This window comes from Lampetra fluviatilis, chromosome 40 (assembly GCF_964198595.1).
Source record: "Lampetra fluviatilis chromosome 40, kcLamFluv1.1, whole genome shotgun sequence".
Lineage (NCBI taxonomy): Eukaryota > Metazoa > Chordata > Hyperoartia > Petromyzontiformes > Petromyzontidae > Lampetra > Lampetra fluviatilis.
Window position 1 is genome coordinate 7496847 of NC_136314.1, and position 16365 is coordinate 7513211.

The 16365-nt window shown below is 52.6% G+C and overlaps 1 protein-coding gene across 1 annotated transcript in view; it reads left to right on the forward strand.

Annotated features, from left to right (window-relative positions):
- The window catches only part of LOC144946260 (creatine transporter-like), a 64608-nt gene extending 48630 nt beyond the window's left edge, over positions 1–15978 (forward strand). Inside the window, exons 5-17 of the mRNA XM_078875154.1 lie at positions 1359–1587; positions 3785–3916; positions 4434–4740; positions 5069–5201; positions 5964–6098; positions 6878–6981; positions 8072–8196; positions 9600–9712; positions 10709–10846; positions 12038–12140; positions 12803–12903; positions 13419–13589; positions 15360–15978. Of these exons, the coding sequence (XP_078731280.1) occupies positions 1359–1587; positions 3785–3916; positions 4434–4740; positions 5069–5201; positions 5964–6098; positions 6878–6981; positions 8072–8196; positions 9600–9712; positions 10709–10846; positions 12038–12140; positions 12803–12903; positions 13419–13589; positions 15360–15458 (1890 nt within the window). The 3' untranslated portion in view covers positions 15459–15978. The remainder of the gene's footprint in view (positions 1–1358; positions 1588–3784; positions 3917–4433; positions 4741–5068; positions 5202–5963; positions 6099–6877; positions 6982–8071; positions 8197–9599; positions 9713–10708; positions 10847–12037; positions 12141–12802; positions 12904–13418; positions 13590–15359) is intronic.
- Positions 15979–16365: the final 387 nt, after the last annotated feature.

Genomic DNA, 16365 nt, shown 5'->3' on the forward strand with positions numbered 1-16365 from the left:
ACACCTGATACATTAGTCGTAGGTTTTTACCCTTTTAAACTGGTATAAAACTGACACCTTTATTCAAGGCATCATGTTTGCAATAACCACAACACAAGTAGTCAAAAAAGCAAACAAAAAGAAGCAACTCTGATAATGATAATAATATGCACTGTCCTTGAAGTTGATTGGTCCACACCCGAGACGGCTTTCTTTAGAGCCTAGTCCCCATTGGTGTTGGACCAGATGACACCAGTAGGCGTACAACTCAAACACAGTGCAATATCAGAGTATTGAGAGCTCGGGGTAAGCATTTACACTATGAGATCTATTTTACCAGTAGCAAAATATAGTCGTAGGTTTTTACCCTTTTAAACTGGTACAAAACTGACACCTTTATTCAAGGCATCATGTTTAAAAGGGTAAAAACCTACGACTATATTTTGCCACTGGTAAAAGAGATCTCAACGTGTAAATACCTGATACGTGTTTGGGAGGAAAATTAATCACTCGGCAAGTCGTGGAAATATCACTTTCAACATTGATATGGCCGGGACTAGTGTTTTTTCATAGGACACCCACACTGATCGCTTCTGATAAAGATGTGTTCTTTTATCAATCCCAAGGGACTGATGGGCCGATTTGACCCGTGCTCAGAATTTGACCTCGCGACCTTCCTCCGACCATGGGTTGTGTGCTTGGCCGCAGCACCAGCTGTGTGGCTGTGAATAATTTACAGCTTCGGTTACGTGTGGGTCCTGTTCTGTGTCAATGCAGCCTATGCTGTGTCGTTCATGGGGGTGTTTACACCATACTTCACCCTTCTGGTCCGTGCCCCTTTGTGAAGGGGTGCTCAGGATCGGTTCAGATATGGCGTGCCAATGATCTTACACGAGCAAAATTCTCGATCAAGGAAATCCTCACTTCACCCACGGTCCTGCTCGGGTTGTTCAACCAACTCAGTATTTTTTAAGGTCTATAAAATTAGTACCACATTGTGGCATATTCAACAGTGGTTGTCCAATGCAGAGACTCGCCCCCGCCATAGGAATGTGTAATTTCCACCACTGGCCTCGGGGTTGATGAGCACCTCCTCAATGCTCACCTGAGCAGGAAATCACTTTGACTTTCGACGTAAACCTGGCCATCGTGACCCCGACGGGCCGTGCATGCAAGAGGCCGGCAGTGCACCCAGAGAAAGCAAACGGCCACGAGAAGGGAGCACTCAAACCCGTCACGGATAGGCCACAAACCTATTTGCTGTACTTCCTCTCACAGGTGCGTCTCTGGCCTCACAGGTGAGTATTTGACACGCGTGTCTTGCACAGTTATGGAACTGGGCGAGCAAGTGAGCGAGCGATCCGTTGTCCGTCTTTCAGGTCATGCCTCTCGCGTGCGAAACCGCGGACAGCACGGCCGACAGAGGCCGCAAGGGGCCGGGGGCGGCGGGAAGCCCAGGGAGGCCGTCGGAGGTGGCGCCCGGACAGGCAAGGCCCGGCAGGGAGAGCTGGGGGAGAAAAATGGATTTCCTGATGTCGGGCGTGGCCTACGGCGTGGGCCTGGGTAACGTATGGCGGTTCCCCTACCTCTGCTACAAGAACGGTGGAGGTGAGAGAGAGAGGGCCCTGCAGCTACGGCTACGTGCGGAATCGCACTCTCTGCTCTCCGCTATGCCTGGGCCGCACAGCCATCATTGTGCCTGGACCGTCGCTGTGCCCAGTGCCAGATTTGGGCACAAGTTAAGTAAGCTACAGCTTAGTTAGAGCCTCATATTGAGGGGCCTCTAATTTCGATAAAAGATTTTGAAGTTTAACGTTTTACATAATCTCTTTCTGAAATGGTTTATTTCCTTCCATTATGACAAAAATATATGGGCATTCCTCGAGGAGGCTTTTAAAGCTTGACATAGCTGAGGACCCAAGCAATGTCATAAAGCGGCCCTACCTGGGCCGCTGAGTGCCTGGGCCTCACAGCCTCCGCTGTGCCTGGTTGTCTGGTGGAACTGGACCTTTGCAGCGCCGGTTCTCTTGCGAATAGACAAGGAGGTCTCGGTCATAGATTCTCAGTGGTGACTGTGCCAAGGTTTTCACTCTCCGTGAGATGTTTACGCTGGACACTGCTGACCTCTCACGATGCGGTGCCTGCCCACACACGCATAATTACACGCCTGCAGCGGCACAGATAAAGGGAGGAGACATTGTTAAGTAATTTCAAGTGAACTTTCAAGTGAACTATGAAAAACCAGTTTGGCGAAACTCTCAGCGCACAGCTTCACAGGGTCTGTAGGAGGGCCGCAGAGCAGTAGGAGAGTGACCGCCATGCAACACTCGCAACTCATAGCAAGAAGCGCCTGGGTTCCATCCAATCCACTTCTGGGCTTCATCCAGCAGTGGATCGATCATCGCCGATGATGATGATGATGATGCCGATGATGAGCACCATCATCACGTAGCGTCGCAATACCGTAGTATTAAATACAGGGTGCTTCAAATAAATGGAGCTCTAGAGACCGCATGGCAAAGATCCCAGGCATTTGTTGACAATGATGGTGAACAAGTGGAGACTCTTTGACTTTTTGAAGCTATTAACATACATTTGTTATCATGTTACAGTGTATTATCTGTTCTTTTTCCATTAAAAACGATAGTCCCATATAAGTGTTAACATTTTTTAAAGCACCCTGTATAATGGTATAACATTGTGTAACATGGAAAATATCACTTAAAAAATAGACAGCTTCACAATGGGAACACATTCATATGTTTATACTTTACAGAATTGAAAATATAGCTCTCATGCACAAATAAAATTCGTAAATACAGGTAAGCCCTCGCTATGCGTGAGTTCCTAATTTGCAAGTTTAGTACATTTGCATGTTACTAAATGCATACTAATTTCCTATTTGTTACTCATCCATACTAATTCCCTATTTGTTACTAAATTTATACCAATTCTATACTTATTACGAATACTTACTAATTCCATATTTGTTACTAAATTTATACTAATTCCATATTTGTTTCTAATGCATAATAATTCCTTATTTGTTACTTAATGTGTAGTGAGTCCAACTGAGTTGCAGACGTTATCTTGGGAGCAACACTATTTATTACATCAACTCAACGCAACATCACGTAACCTACACTTGGGTGTTGATCTAACCACGCTACGGCAGAACTAGACACGGTCCCGCTATCCCGGTCCGGACCACGGGCTGGGTCCCAGACCGCGTGGCTAGAGGCTTCTTCAACCCGACGTGGATCGTCACTCACCAACAGTCAAGAACCATGAGCCCCACACGGGGGCCCCGTTATATCGGCCCGGGCTGGGGCTGGCTCCGCCTCTCGCCCCGCCCACCTTCTAGATCTCTCTGGTCCTTTTCCGAAGGCTCCCGAGAGCTCCTCTGTACCATGTGACCACCCAGCGGCCCCCGTCCACCGGTGGCCCCCCTCCAATATCATCCGGTCACGTGTCGGCAGGTCAACCAGCGTATCATGCCCCAACGTAACCCTGGCTGGCTGACGCTCTCTCTCGCCCGCACTGCACACTGTACGTGGTGCCTCTGCGCTAACCAGCGCACACCCAAGCCCCGCTAGGGCTGGTACTACGCCCAGTAACTGGGCTGCACATAATGACACCATACTATCCGCTGTGACCTTGCAGGCCCGGCACCACACAGGGACATTCACAGTCACTACAAATGCATACTAATTCCCTATTCGTTATTAAATGGGTACTAATTCCTACTGTTGGCCTCTCCCTTCGTCCTCGTGTGCCTGACGCTGCCCATCTCCCGCGTCTGCAGGGGCGTTCCTCGTGCCGTACGGGCTCACGGTGGTGTGCGTGGGCATCCCCCTCTTCTTCCTCGAGGTGGCGCTGGGGCAGCTCACGCAGCAGGGCACCGTCGGCGTGTGGAAGATCGTGCCGCTCTTCACCGGTACGGTCTTGCCGAGTGCGGCGCGGGCAGAACTCGACACGCTGTTCGGTGATAACTGTCGAGCATTGGTGCATGGGCTCGTCTTTTGTTACGTCCCTGAGCCAGTGGTGGAAATTCCCCATTCTTATGGCAGGGGCGAGTCCATTGATAGGACAACCGCTGTTGACCTTCTGAATTCCCAGCAACGTGGTGCTCGTGGTATCGATCCTGGATGTAAACTCGCGGACCTTCCGATTTGTGAGGCACTCGCTATGAAATTGGTGTTTTTGCAATAAATGGTGAAACCAATGTTTTAAATCTCTATACGAGTGATTTGCAATCTCGTATTTTTCAAGTTTTGTGAAAAAAGCCGCAATATATTGAAGTAATTGGTGACCTAGTGGAGACCATAAACAAGCTGCGCTTGAGAACCCGGTTTTTTAATCGTCAGTTCCTGGTCCCAACTCTGGATGTGCCGTGTCAGCACCTGATGTCTGACCCACGTGACCACCTCCACACGATTATTTCCGTGGTGCAGGCGTCGGTGTGGCGTCGATGGTGGTCGTCTTCCTCAGCGACCTCTACTACATCGTGGTCCTGGCCTGGTCCCTCTACTACCTCCTGCACAGCCTGACCACGGCCCAGCTGCCCTGGACCCACTGCCGGGGCTGGTGGGCGACGGCTGCCTGCTCCGAGACGTACGCGCCGTGTCCGTCCAATGCGAGCGGCCTCCTCCGCAACGTCTCGCTGTCCCGAGGCCTGGGCAGCTCGCCTGCGGCCAGCAACGCCAGCGAGGGAGCTTCGGCGTGCCAGGACACGACGTCGCCCGCCGTGGAATTCTGGGAGTGAGTGGATGCACGTTGCGCTGCAGGCAGCGGCAGGCCAGAGGTCGCTCGCTAGAGGGATCTCTGGCGTAGCTCTGCGGTATCCGTTCCAGTGGGCCGTTCTCCAAAGCCACCATCGTGCGAGAGATTCGAACGGGTTCTTCATCTTCGTAGCAGAATCGGGATCAAAATTGGGGGAATTTACAACTCTGCACAAGCGGCCAGGCGTGATGCTGGCCACCCGCCTGCTCGTGCGCCGTGCCGGCCTTAGTAGGTGTTGCCAGCTAACAACATTTGCCCCAACAGCCTACTACAGGCTCCGCGGGGAACTTTGTCTTTGTTCACACAGGCGGAACGTGCTGCGTGTGTCGTCGGGGATGCACGACCTGGGCTCCGTGAACTGGGAGATGCTGCTGTGCCTATTGGCCGTCTGGCTCCTGGTCTACTTCTCCGTGTGGAAGGGGATCAAGTTCTCCGGCAAGGTGACCGTGTGGTACTTGGCGCGGACGGCATGGCGTCCATGCACGGGCAGCGCCAGTGTTTGTACCGTGGAGAGAGGGAGAGAGGCAGTCAGTCAAGGGCAGAGGGGCAAAGCGGAAGGCATTGATTTTGGGCTTGGAACAGGGGCATGGAGTTCATGGCACAGATGGCTCGTGGAGGAGAGCTCCAAGCAATGAGGGGTGTAGTGAGAGTGGAGAGACAGGCAGCAGAGCCCGTGGAAGGCGTCGAGTCGTGCAATGTTGGGATTGGACCAGGAGCTGGTCAGGCGAGATGCTGCACTCCCACCGCTATCACTGGAGGGGTATCGTTTGGAATGTAATGACCTTTTAATAAAACCAATAAACACGATGACTGAGGATGTGTTCAAATTCCATGCAACTTGTTTGCTCCTGCAAGTATAAAAATCGAGACGACGAAGAGTGGGTCTGTGAAACGAACTGCGGCCTTGGATCGCGATAATTCACCGAATCCCCGGGGGTGAATTTCTTACCGTGTGCCGAGGGTCAGGTGACTCGGATGCGGCACCTCGCGTGCGGCCGAGTAAAGGTCAGAAAACGTAGATGCCACACGTCAGGCCAATGCTCAGGCAGGTGTTTTCACAAGTGCCTGGCGCGGCTTGTAAACACCCACCCAGTCGTACACGCCGTGCCGGGCTTCGTAGGCGCTGCTCGCTAACAGCACTTGCCCCGACCGTGTTGGAGGCTACATGGGGGATCTCTGCGTTTGTCGTGCGGGACCCGCAGGTGGTGTACGTGACGGGCACCGTGCCGTACGTGCTGCTGCTGGTGCTGCTCGTGCGAGGAGCCACGCTGCCCGGCGCTCTCGACGGCATCGTCTACTATCTCCAACCCGACTGGGGCAAACTCGCCACGCCACAGGTCGGAGGTCGGCGCTTGGATCGCGGCACTGCGGCCGTGGGAACCTGCCCCTACTAGCCCAGTGGCAGACATTGCAAATTACACGTTTCTGTGGCAGGGGCGTGTCGATCCATAGAATAAGCACTGTTTACTTCCTCGCAAAGTGGTGCTCGTTTTATCGATCCCGGAAAGGTAATGATGATGGGCTGAGTCGTGTGATGGCCCAGGATTAGCACCAACGTCCAGGTTTGTGTCCCCGGAAGGAAGCAGGGATGTGCTCTAGGAGTCTAGGACTTGAGTACAAAATGACTTGCGCAGTTCTAGAAATTGTGTGAGCTAAGATGAGGCAGTGAAGACATTAAAGCATTGTAACATTTGCAGAGAATTTTAGGGGTTATCAGGACCACTCACTGGTAAGTTGATTGTCAAAGTAAAAGTAAGTCAACCAATAATCAGTGACATAACATCATTAATTAAAATATTAATAACACTTATAATGGCATTATTAACATAAATAACGCATTCAATCAGCATGAACACACCTTAGGCACAGACCGGCAGCCATGTTACATGAGTGACACCATGTCGGCCATGTTGCATGGGGGTTGTCTTACTGCCAGCTGAATTGCTGCTGCAGTGACACCTTGCCAAGCAACCGCTTCCATGCCCACAGTGTTGGAGCGTTGATTGGGATGCCATGCACGCATACGCCGCAGGTGTGGTACATCTCCCAGTCAACTCGGTCAACCCACGGCACCAGGGTCTGTTCCGTGACCTCCTTGTTGCTGCTGCTGCTGCAGGTGTGGGTGGAGGCGAGCACGCAGGTGTTCTACTGCTACGGCGTGGGCTTCGGAGTTCTACCTGCGCTGGGCAGCTACAACAAGTTCCACAACAACTGCTACCGGTGAGTGGCGAGGGGGCGGCCGGGGGCTCCCCGCGTTGCACCACCACCCCGCGGCCAGGGCTCTCTCTCCTTTCCGTCCTTCCGCTCGCGCTCACCCCCCATGGCCCTTTCCCCCCTCTGGGGGGCTCCAACTTGTGTAACAACAACAACCGCCATTCGCCACTAAGTGGCGGTGACGTCACCACGATGCTTGTGCCAGGCCATGTGCACCTTGAGGCCACGTAAAGTGTCGAACGCCCGCTGGCAGGAGGTCATGGGGCAGACCCAGGTGCCACGGGTCGACTGACCGAGATGACCGAGATGACTGGCTGATGCACCACCTGTGCCCCCTACTGTACCAACTTGCTGTGCTTTAGCCACCCGGCGCTCCGCTCGTTGTTGTGAGCGTCGTTCCTCCACCCTCCGTTGTTGTTGGAGGGCGACTGCCTCCAATTGCCCAGTAGCGTCCTTCACGAGCCTCCTCCACAGAGGCCGATCTTGACACCGCTGGTACCAGTCATCGGCAAGTCCACTCAGCTCCACGTCCTCCTGTACCACGTCACTCCATCTCTTCTCTAGCCCGTGCCGCGCCCGTTTAGCCCCCTCGATCCGGCCGAACAAAAGCTGTTTAGGCATGCGGTGGCTGGGCATGCGGGCTACATGACCCAGCCAACACAGCCTTGCCTGCCGGAGGAGCTCACCGATGGGACTTTGCCTAGATCTTTCAAGGATTTGTGAGCTCCTCACACAATCCAGCCTGGTTAAACCCAGGATGGATCGTAGGCAGGCCAGCCTAAATGTTTCCAACCGACACTGGCTCACACGCACATTCACACGCACATTCACACAAATACAACTCGCACATCCAGACAACAATAACAGCCGCGATTCTCCACTCTGTAGCGATAACGTCACCACGGCGCTTGCGTCAGGCCAGGTGCACTCTCACACACGCTGACACATGATAGAGCTGTCAGAGGTTTGTGACGCATGTTGAGTGGCGGTAGCATTTAGCCGCAATACAACTGCATTAAAATGTTGCTGTGCGTGGTTGTGTTGCGCGTGACGGTTATCCGATGTGTTCCCACGCTGGCACCGGCACCGACACCAGGGACAGCATTATTCTGACGATCATCAACAGCGCCACAAGCCTCTTCTCCGGCTTCGTCGTGTTCTCCTTCCTGGGCTTCATGGCGCGCGAGCAGGGCGTGGACATCAGCCATGTCGCCGAGACTGGTGCCCCCACCACCGCCACCGCCACCACCGCCACCACCGCCACCGCCACCGCCACCACCGCCACCACCACCACAGCGCTCCTCCAGCACCACCTTCCCCTGTGGCTGTCACTCGCAGGGTCCTTGTGATCGGGCTGTCAGTCTATTGTCTAGAGACCCCGTCAAGAGACCCGGCTGTCAGCCTATTGTCGAGAGACCCCATCAAGAGACCGGGTTGTCAGTCTATTGTCTAGAGACCCCGTCAAGAGACCGGTCTGTCAGTCTATTGTCTAGAGACCCCGTCAAGAGACCCGGCTGTCAGCCTATTGTCTAGAGACCCCGTCTAGAGACCGGGCTGTCAGTCTATTGTCTAGAGACCCCGTCAAGAGACCCGGCAGTCAGCCTATTGTCGAGAGACCCCATCAAGAGACCGGGTTGTCAGTCTATTGTCTAGAGACCCCGTCAAGAGACCGGTCTGTCAGTCTATTGTCTAGAGACCCCGTCAAGAGACCCGGCTGTCAGCCTATTGTCTAGAGACCCCGTATAGAGACCGCGCTGTCAGTCTATTGTCTAGAGACCCCGTCAAGAGACTGGGCTGTCAGTCTATTGTCTAGAGACCCCGTCAAGAGACTAGGCTGTCAGTCTATTGTCTAGAGACCCCGTTAAGAGACTGGGCTGTCAGTCTATTGTCTAGAGACCCCGTCAAGAGACCGGGCTGTTAGTGTATTGTCTAGAGACCCCATCAAGAGACCGGGCTGTCAGCCTATTGTCTAGAGACCCCATCAAGAGACTGGGCTGTCAGTCTATTATCTAGAGACCTCGTCAAGAGACCGGGCTGTCAGTCTATTGTCTAGAGACCCCGTGAAGAGACCGGGCTGTCAGTCTATTGTCTAGAGACCCCATCAGAGACTGGGCTGTCAGTCTATTGTCTAGAGACCCCATCAAGAGACCGGGCTGTCAGTCTATTGTCTAAAGACCCCGTCCAGAGACCAGGCTGTCAGTCTATTGTCTAGAGACCCCGTGAAGAGACCGGGCTGTCAGTCTATTGTCTAGAGACCCCGTCAAGAGACTGGGCTGTCAGTCTATTGTCTAGAGACCCCGTCAAGAGACTGGGCTGTCAGTCTATTGTCTAGAGACCCCGTCAAGAGACCGGGCTGTCAGTCTATTGTCTAGAGACCCCGTGAAGAGACTGGGCTGTCAGTCTATTGTCTAGAGACCCCGTCAAGAGACTGGGCTGTCAGTCTATTGTCTAGAGACCCCGTCAAGAGACTGGGCTGTCAGTCTATTGTCTAGAAACCCTGTCAGAGACTGGGCTGTCAGTCTATTGTCCAGAGATGCCCTCCATAGGTATGTGCGTGTGTATAACGGTAGTGCGTGGTGTGTGCGTGTGTATAACGGTAGTGCGTGGTGTTTGTGTGTGTGTAGGCCCCGGGCTGGTGTTTGTGGTTTACCCGCGCGCTATCTCCCTGCTGCCGGTGCCTGCTCTCTGGGCTGCCCTGCTCTTCATCATGCTCCTGCTGCTTGGCGTGGACAGCGAGGCGAGCTCCCGCACACAGCTCTCCCTCGCCAGGAGACATTCCTCCTACTGGGAACAACGCGTGGACCACTTTAGTTCATGTAGACAAATCAACTGAGATACAGAGAAACGATGTATTTTTAATTTATTTCGCACCGTACGTAGTCAACCGTGCTATTTGAAGGTGCGGGGGAAGGATAACAAACTAATCACAAAAAGCTGTTTTCAAGAAATTAGTTTTCAATATGGTGCATAGCTCCGGTGTATTCCTAATATCAAAAGAGCATTCCAGACGGTCGCATAAACGCATCTGAAAGCACGCGATGCAGTGACCGCTTTTGTTCGATGATTAGCCAAAAGCCGCTGCAAGGATGACCGGAGTTTACGTGATGGTTTATTCTCCTTGACGAGATCAGGTTGCTATTGTAGCAGGAACTGAAATGGCGTTAGAAATAAGGGAGGTTATAATGAATGTCCTACCGAGATCGCAACGTTTGGTCACATGACTACGGTTGCTCGGGATGATGTCATCATTCCCACTGTGCGAAACAATCAGCTGTCAGGAAGACAATCCCATGCAACATGGCTGTCATATCGTTAGTCATTCTCTGGCATTCATTTAATAATGTAGATTCAATTACCCTTCTATCTGGCAACAAAACTGACACCTTTTTTACAAGGAATCATGTTTGCATAGACCACAATACCTGCAGCCATAATGCAAACAAAAAACATAACTCTGATAATATATGCACCTTTTGGCGTCATCTGGTCCAACCCATGTGAGACTAGGCTCTAAGGAAAGTTGTCTCGGGTGTGGACCAATCAACTTCAAGGACAGTGCATACATTACGACTGCAGGTATTGTGGTCTATGCAAACATGACTCCTTGTAAAAAAAAAGGTGTCAGTTTTGTTGCCAGATAGAAGGGTAAAAAAACAATTATCAATCGTGACTAATTTAGCCAAACCGCGACGTTTCTTGCCCCTCTGGTCTGCCCCCCCCTCCCGTGCCCCAGTTTGCGGGGATGGAGGGGTTTGTGACGGGGCTCACGGACCTGTTCCCATCCCAGCTGAGCGGCAAGAGGCGGCGTGAGGCCTTCACGGGTCTCTGCTGCCTCGTCAGCTTCCTCCTCTCCGTCACCATGGTGACTCAGGTAGCGGCCGCCGACTTGACGGGCTGTCTCCCTACGGCCTACACACTCACCACGTGACCACCCTCCCTCATCCCCCACGACCCCATCAAGACAAAGATCCCCCGTATAGCCTTAGGGGCCGTCCATAAATGACGTCACGCGATTTTGGACGATTTTTGACCCCCCCCCCCTTTCGTCACACGGCGTCACAAAAAGTCAGACCCCCCCCTCAAATATGACGTCATAAAGCTCTGCCCCCCCCCAAAATAAAACATGCTTCAAATCGCTTTAAACTATTGTCATTGTAGTGTGTATTTAATGTGGCGCTGCACTCTGATGTTGTAGGAGAAAACATTTATTTAAAAGTCTATTTAATTAAGTAGAACGTGTTGTCTATATTTATTTAAAATTGCGCATTGTTATGTGACGTCACGTTTCTCGTCACACATCGTCACAAATGTCTGACCCCGCCCCCCCCCACTAGGTGCGTGGCATCATTTATGGACTGCCCCTTAACAGACGTTTTTGGACAAGTGCTGTTAGCGAGCAGCTATGAAGGCCGGCAATGCGAGCACGGTTCACCGGGCCGTGCTAATGAGGTTCAGTGATATTCTTAGGTTTTTTCGGTGAAGTCACGTAGGTAAAAAAATACAATTAAAATTAATAAAAGTAAAATAAAAAATAAAATAAAAATCACGACGTTTCGGAGGCAACACAAGCCTCCGTCTTCAGGTGGAACCGTCACAGCACGATAGCTGTATCACTTGATACAGCTTGATACAGCTATCGTGCTATCGTGCTGTGACGGTTCCACCTGAAGACGGAGGCTTGTGTTGCCTCCGAAACGTCGTGATTTTTATTTTATTTCATTTTTATTTTACTTTTATTAATTTTATTTTTTTACCTACGTGACTTTACCGAAAAAACCTAAGAATATGAATCCTTGCAGTCACGAAAGCTTCAAATCTAGAATTAGGTTCAGTGATGGTGAAGCTGTTCGAAGTTTCCTGCCCGTCCATTAGGGCTCGCAGCGGCATTCACTTCACTGGCCAAGACCAAGGTTGCATCGATAAATAAACGAGAACATTAGGAATCATTTGCGAATGAGTAAACAGGCCTATAGACAAAGCATATCTACTCTTCTGCAGTGAGTGCACAAGCTGAGGGTGACTGATGTGTCTGTGCTGTGTCTGTGCTGTGTCTGTGCTGCAGGGTGGCATTTATGTGTTCCAGCTGTTTGACAGCTACGCAGCCAGCGGCATCTCCATGCTGTGGCTCATGGGCTGGGAGTGCATCGCTGTGGCCTGGGTTTACGGTAGAAAAGGCCCACTCGCTTGCTCACACACTCACCCACTCACACGCTTACCCACTCACAAACTCACACGCTCACTCTCTTACCCACTAACCCACTCACAAACTCGCACGCTCACCCACTCACACGCTCACACGCTCACACGCTCACACGCTCACCCGTCCACCCGCTCACAAACTCACACGCTCACCCACTCACACGCTCATCCACTCACACGCTCACCCATTCACAAACTCACACGCTCACCCACTTACGAATTCACATGCTCACCCACTCACAAACTCGCCCACTCACAAACTCACACGCTCACCCACTCACAAACTCACCCACTCACAAACTCACCCACTCACAAACTCACCCACTCACAAACTCACCCACTCACAAACTCACCCACTCATAAACTCACCCACTCATAAACTCACCCACTCACACATTGAATCATTCACCCACAGCCTATTGACACACATGGTTCCTTATTTAGTCCATGTGCTTACTCATCCACTCGCTTACCCACTCACTCATTACCCATATACATACCTGCTCATTCCTGTTGTCGGTGTTGTTAATGTTGTCGATGTTGTTGATGTTGTTGTTAATGTTGGCGATGTTGTTGGCGATGTTGTTGTTAATGTTGTCGATGTTGTTGGCGTTGTTGCTATGTGCAGGAGTCAATCGGTTCATGCAGGACCTGACGGCGATGCTCGGGTTCCGTCCGCACACATGGGTGCGGTGGTGCTGGAGCGTGGTCAGCCCTGCCGTGTGCTTGGTACGCACCACAGCGGCCGCCCTCCACCCTCAAGTGGCCATGACGGCACCATGGGGCCGGTACCAGACTAGGTGCGCTTTGTACGCTTCATGTAACAAAGAAGTCTTATGAAATAGCGAAGGCTTAATGGGTTTACTTGACCAAGGTGAATGGCAGATTCACTACCTGGGCCCCCAACTATACCACCTCGCCGCATTATAACCGTCCGGCACTCCGCTCGTTGTGAGCGTCGCTCCTCTGACCTCCGTTACCAGACGACTGCCTCCAACTGCCCAGTAGCGTCCTTCACGAGCCTCCTCCACAGAGGCCGATCTTGACACCGCTGGTACTGGTCATCGGAAATCCACTCAGCTCCACATCCTCCTGTAACGCATCATTCCATCTCTTCTCCAGCCCGTGCCGTGCCCATGCAGCTCACCGGTGCTGGCTGAGTGCTTCGACGCCCCAGACCACTCCTGGCTTAGCTCTGTGTTGCTGTCTGCATGTGTGTTGCGTGTTGCGTTGCCTGCGCTTAGGGGATCTTCGTGTTCCACCTGGTGCACTACGAGCGGCTCGTGTACAACGGCCGCTACGAGTACCCCGGCTGGGCCGAGGCCCTGGGCTGGCTGCTCGCGCTCTCCTCCATGCTGTGCATCCCGGCCGTGGCGCTCTACAAGCTCGCCGCTGCCAGGGGCAGCCTCGCACAGGTGGAAGGAGGGTGGGGGGTTACTCACCACTGGCTTACTCACCACTGGCTTACTCACCACTGGCTTACTCACCACAGGGCTTCTCACCACTGGGTTACTGGCCACAGGGCTCCTCGCTAGCAGATCACTCTTTGGAGAAGCAACGGTCTGTGCTGTAGTCACAGGCGGTGAATCAAGGTCCCGCTAATGTCCCGTGTGACCTTATGTGACTGTGCTGCACGGTGACAGTGATCGGGTGTCTGTTTGATTGCACATGTCTGTGTGTTTGTGTGGTGGCGTGGGTCTGTGTCGGAGGCGTGGGTCTGTGTGGTGGCGTGTGTCTGTGGGGAGCGATAATGTAGCGGTTAGCGCGCTGCGCTATGAACCCTGCGACCCGAGTTCGATTCCCGCTCACGGCCAACACCAGTGACGATTATCTGAACCGGTCCTGGGCCTCCCCTAGGTCGACTCAGCCTCAAATGAGACAAAGGCGGTCGGGCGTGGTGCTGGCCACCCACCCCCTCGTGTACCGTTGCGGCCTTCATAGGTCCTCGCTAACAGCACTTGCCCCTACAGTCTGTTAAGGCTATATGGGGGATCTTTGTGAGTCTGTATGGAAGGATTGTAACTATAGGGGCATTTATCTTAGTGTTCCGGGAAAGGTCCTGACAAGGATTATTCAACATTGCCTTTTCAGGGACGCTGAGGAGAGGCTTGCACGGATGCCATATTTTTTGTTCGTCTGCTACAGCAGAAGTGTAGGGAATTCCAACAAGACCTACATCTATGTTTTATTGACCTGGTCAAGACCTATGATACCATCAACAGGCCAGGGCTGTGGGCAGTTCTTCATGCTTTCGGAGTCCCTGAGTGGACAGTTTCCCATACCTGGGCAGTGTGCTTATGACCAGCTGCAGTTTGACAGCAGAGGTCTCGCTCCGAATCAGTCGGGCTGCATTATCTTTTCATTGGCTGCATAATGCTGTGTGGAAGCTACCTGGTCTGTCACTCCGCATGGCCACAGTTATGTGCTCCCTTTTTTATGCTTATGAAACGTGGACCCCTCTGATGGAACATCTGTGCCAGTGAGAAACATTCAGGCTGGCCTGCCTACAATCCATCCTGGGGTTAACCAGACTGCATTATGTGAATAGCTTACAAATTCTTGAAAGATCTGGACACATTTCCATCAGTGAGCTCCTCCGGCAGGCAAGGCTGCATTGGCTGGGTCATGTAGCCAGAATTCCCAGGCACCACATGCCCAAGCAGCTTCTGTTTGGCCGCATAGAGGGGGCTAAACGGGCGTGACATGGGCTGGAGAAGAGATGGACTGATGCGGTATGGGAGGATGTGGAGCTGAGTGGACTTGCCGAAGACCGGTACCAGCAGTGTCAAGATCGGCCTCTATAGAGGAGGCTCGTGAAAGATGTTACTGAGCAGTTAGAGGCAGTCACCCTCCAACAACAACTGAGGGCAGAGGAGCGACGATCATAAAAACAAACGGAGCGCCGGGCGGCAAAACTGCAGCAATTTGGCACAGTAGGGGGTACATCTCAATCAGCCAACCAATGGCACCTGGGTCTATCCCGTGACCTCCTGTTCAGGAGCCTTTGAGACTTCACGTGGCCTCAAAGTGCACCTGGCCTGGCACGGGCGCCGTGGTGACATCACTGGCAAATTGCGGGTATTGGTATTGATCTGTGTAACTGTGGCGGCGTTTGTCTGTGTAACTGTGTGGCGACGTGTGTCTGTGTGGCTGTGCGACCGCGTGTCTGGTTGTGTGTGACCCAGCGCTGGCGTCACCTGACGTCGCCCATCTCACTCGAGCTACCGCTTCACTTCCATCAGCCGCTCCCGTCGGAGCTCCCTCTGCTGCCCGCGGCTAAATAAAGGCCTGAACTCCAGGCTTGGGTCTTACTCTGCTTCAGGCTGTTCACGGTGAGCAGCCACCAGCATGAGCAATGTCGCCGACAGGACGCGTCGCTGCCTTCACCTGAACCCATTATCATCGCTATGGTTACGCTCGTTTACCCAGGAGGGCTCCACTAAGTTTTCGCAGTAGATGATTGCTCTGTGTATATTCAGTGGACCATGATGCCGGAACACGATGGCCTACTCTTGCGAATTACATCACTGGGCCGGTAACATCCACTATCAGTGAAGCAGGTGGTGCGTGTTAGTATAATGACTGTTGTTACACCGCAGTAATAACCAGGGCGGCCACTGGATCTGAACCGCGAAGCTCTGTGGCGAGCGGGGAGTGCGCTTCCGCCGGGCCACGTACACCGAGCAGCCGCCCCACACGTTTTGGCACCTCTATTGATGCCAGCAGCGTGCATTGGTGCCGTGTCCTTTTCTCTTTTATATGCGTCTCTCCACGTCGCTCGGTATTTTTTCTGCATTTCCCGTGCCTCCGATTCCATGTATGTTTCTCTTCTCCAAATTGCACATTATTGTCGCGGTCGCGAATTAAACTATTTTGATGTTTGTAACAAAAAAAGAGCTCGGCTGATGATTCACTCTGAAAACACACGAAGCAATTATTGCGGCAGAAAAACGACCACATTGCTGCAATGTTTCACCCTGTTGGTCTTTACTTTGCAAAACTGGTGAAAGTTAGCTTCACGCTTTCTGCAGAAGCGGCACAGTGAGAGCGACATGGCAGTTAAAGTGGGGCGCACTGTTAGAGCGGCACGGTGGAAACCTCGAATGGCAGTGGAGCGACTGTGATGCCATTCTGGGAGGCCAGGCTGAGGCTGTCGGGCCCACGCGGGGCCACGAATGAAAACTTCTGGAG